Genomic DNA, 3,111 nt, shown 5'->3' with positions numbered 1-3,111 from the left:
CATGCTGCAGTGGGGCTCTCTCGCCCTTGCCCATATTGGTTGGCTGCAGTGGGTCTCTCGCCCTTGCCCATTTGGTTGCTGAGTGCTTCTCGTTGCATCTCTCCCCTCTGCACCAATATTGTGTAGTCTCTGCCGCGCAGTTGGCTGCGTGCACGTGCTCTCTCTCCCCTTGCCCATATTCGGTTGGCTGCGCAGTGCTTCTCCCCTTGGCCCATATTGGTTGCTGCAGTGCTCTTCTCTCCGCCCATATTGTTGTCTGCTAGTGCTCTAACCAATATGTACATGGTCAAATCAACATCTAATCACATGTTATTTGTCACATACTTCGTACACAACAGGTGTAGACTAACAGTGAAATTCTTACTTACAGGTCATTTTCCAACAATGGACACAGGATACATAGAGAGTTATACACTGAGTGGACAAAACATTAGGAACACCTGCTCTTTCCCTGACACAGACTGACCAGGTGAATCCAGATATGATCCCTTATTGATGTCACTTGTTAAATCCACTTCAATCAGTGTAGATGAAGGGGAGGAGACCGGTTAAAGAAGGAATTTAAGTCTTGAGACAATTGAAACATGGATTGTGTATGTGGGGCGTTCAGAGGGTGAATGGGAAAAACAAACCTTTGGGGTATGGTAGTAGGTGCCAGGCCACCGGTTTATGTCAAGAACTGCAACGCAGCTGGGTTTTTCACGCTCCCGTGTGTATCAAGAATGGTCCACCACCCAAAGCACATCCAGCCAACTTGACACAACTGTGGGAAGTATTGGAGTCAACATGGGCCAGCATCCCTATGGAACGCTTTCGACAACTTGTAGAGTCCATGCCCTGACAAATTGAGGCTGTTTTGAGGGTAAAAGGGCGGGGTGCAACTCARCATTAGGAAAGTATACTTAATGTTTGTACACTCAGTGTATCTTGCCACCCAAACTTCTCTTTCCACAGGGGCGTAGTCAGGGAACATGCAACAAAAAGTAACACATCATCACTCTTTCTGGTTCTAGGGCACCCTGGAGCATTCAATAACAGCAAGAACGTTATTCTCGACCAAAGAGCCTATAGAATATTCTGGAACCAGAGAATATGGTATTCTAGAACATGAGAGGTGAGGCCGGGAGCGGAAAATGGAGTCTTTGACAGAAGGGCCAGAACACACCATAGGATCTCGCCTTCAAACTTGTTTCTGACCTCACAGTCAGACAAGAGACTCTCAGAGACACACAGATACAGATAAAGAGAGAGAACGGGGAGATGAGAGAGGGAGTAAGAGCAAGAAAGAGAGAGAGAGGATATAGCAATGTGTCAGTCTATGGTTGAAGGGTTTGAGGACAAATGCAGTAGCAGAGGGACACACATTAAAAGAGACTAGACAGTCTTTGTTTGAATTGAATACGTCTCTATTCTCTGAAGGAGAGTAGGAGGGACACACTATATGAAGGTTGAGTAGCGGAGAGAAAGTTTCAAGGTGAATAAGAGGCATAGAGGAGGGGATAGTCAGTTGAACACAGAGTTGATGCTGAGGGGTACGAAGGAGACGCTGGAATGGCTTCAGGTTTGTTCAGAGTTAACGGGGGTCCCTGGTTGGTTGATGGGAGAACAGGTGGGGGCGGAGCTACCAGATGTAGCCAATCTCGTCATCTTTGTCATCTTCCTCGTCCTCGTCATCCTCAATGGCCCCTCTGGGATGGATCCGGCCCCGCCTCTGCTTCTGCCGGCTCCTCCCACTCTGAGCTGGCTCCTCCTCCTGGTCATCAAGGAGAATGACGGCGCCCCCGCTGCCAAAATCCCCCGAGGTCTCTTGGTCCTCCTCTACACAGAGAGAGAGAGAGAGAGACAGTTAGGTTAGACAGAGACAGACAGGTTAGACAGAGACAGACAGGTTAGACACACATTTAGACAGAGAGACAGACAGGTTAGACACAAATTATATTTCTAGACAGAGAACAGATGGGTTAAATAAGAGACAGACAGGTTAGACAGAGAGACAGACAGTTAAACACACATTTAGACAGAGAGACAGACAGGTTAGACACACATTTAGACAGAGAGACAGATGGGTTAAAAAAGAGACAGAGACAGACAGGTTAGACAGAGAGAAGACAGGTTAGACAGAGAGACAGACAGGTTAACAACACATTTAGACAGAGAGACAGATGGGTTAAATAAAGTGACAGAGACAGACAGGTTAGACAGAGAGACAGACAGGTTAAAACCACATTTAGACAGAGAGACAGACAGGTTAGACAGAGAGACAGACAGATTAGACACACATTTAGACAGAGAGACAGATGGTTAAATAAAGAGACAGAGATAGACAGATTAGACACACATTTAGACAGAGAGACAGATGGGTTAAATAAAGAGACAGAGACAGACAGATTAGACAGAGAGACAGATAGGTAACACACATTTAGACAGAGAGACAGACAGGTTAGACAGAGAGACAGACAGGTTCGACAGAGAGACAGACAGGTTAAACACATTTGACACGAGAGACAACAGGTTAGACAGAGAGACAGACAGGTTAGATGCACATTTAGACAGAGAGACAGACAGGTTAAACACTTTAGACATAGACAGACAGGTTAGACAGAGAGACAGACAGGTTAGACAGAGAGACAGACAGGTTAAACACACATTTAGACAGAGAGCAGATGGGTTAAATAAAGTGACAGAGACAGACAGTTAGACAGAGAGACAGACAGGTTAGACAGACATTTAGACAGAGAGACAGACGGTTAAAACATTGAGTCAGATAGCAGAGACAGAAGGTTAGACAGAGAGACAGACAGGTAAACACCATTTAGACAGAGAGCCGATGGTTAATAAGTGCAAACAGACAGGTTAACAGAGGACAGACAGTTAGAGAAGTTCCCAACCTCTTTGGCCAGTGACCCATTTTGTTATAGTTTATTTTGCAACCCGACCCTATAAAAAAGGTGATCAATAGCCATGTTAACTTTTTAAATTGGGGCTATCAGTCTATTACAAATCAGTCTGACAGTACTTTTGACAGTATTTCAGTCTGAAGGAAGTTTGAAGTGACTGAAATGCATCTGTCACGACCTGACCGTAGAGATCTTTTTTTGTGTCTTATTTTGG

The 3,111-nt window shown here is 45.4% G+C and overlaps 1 protein-coding gene across 1 annotated transcript in view; it reads right to left on the bottom strand.

Annotated features, from left to right (window-relative positions):
- Nucleotides 1-275: 275 nt before the first annotated feature.
- The window catches only part of LOC112073255 (testican-1-like), a 16,412-nt gene continuing 13,576 nt past the window's right edge, over nt 276-3,111 (bottom strand). Inside the window, exon 5 of the mRNA XM_070440082.1 lies at nt 276-1,818. Coding sequence (XP_070296183.1) covers nt 1,622-1,818 — 197 coding nt within the window. The 3' untranslated portion in view covers nt 276-1,621. The remainder of the gene's footprint in view (nt 1,819-3,111) is intronic.

This window comes from Salvelinus sp. IW2-2015, unplaced genomic scaffold, assembly GCF_002910315.2.
Source record: "Salvelinus sp. IW2-2015 unplaced genomic scaffold, ASM291031v2 Un_scaffold2199, whole genome shotgun sequence".
NCBI lineage: Eukaryota > Metazoa > Chordata > Actinopteri > Salmoniformes > Salmonidae > Salvelinus > Salvelinus sp. IW2-2015.
The sequence above is the reverse complement of the archived record's forward strand: the minus strand, read 5'-3'. Positions and strand labels throughout refer to the sequence as shown.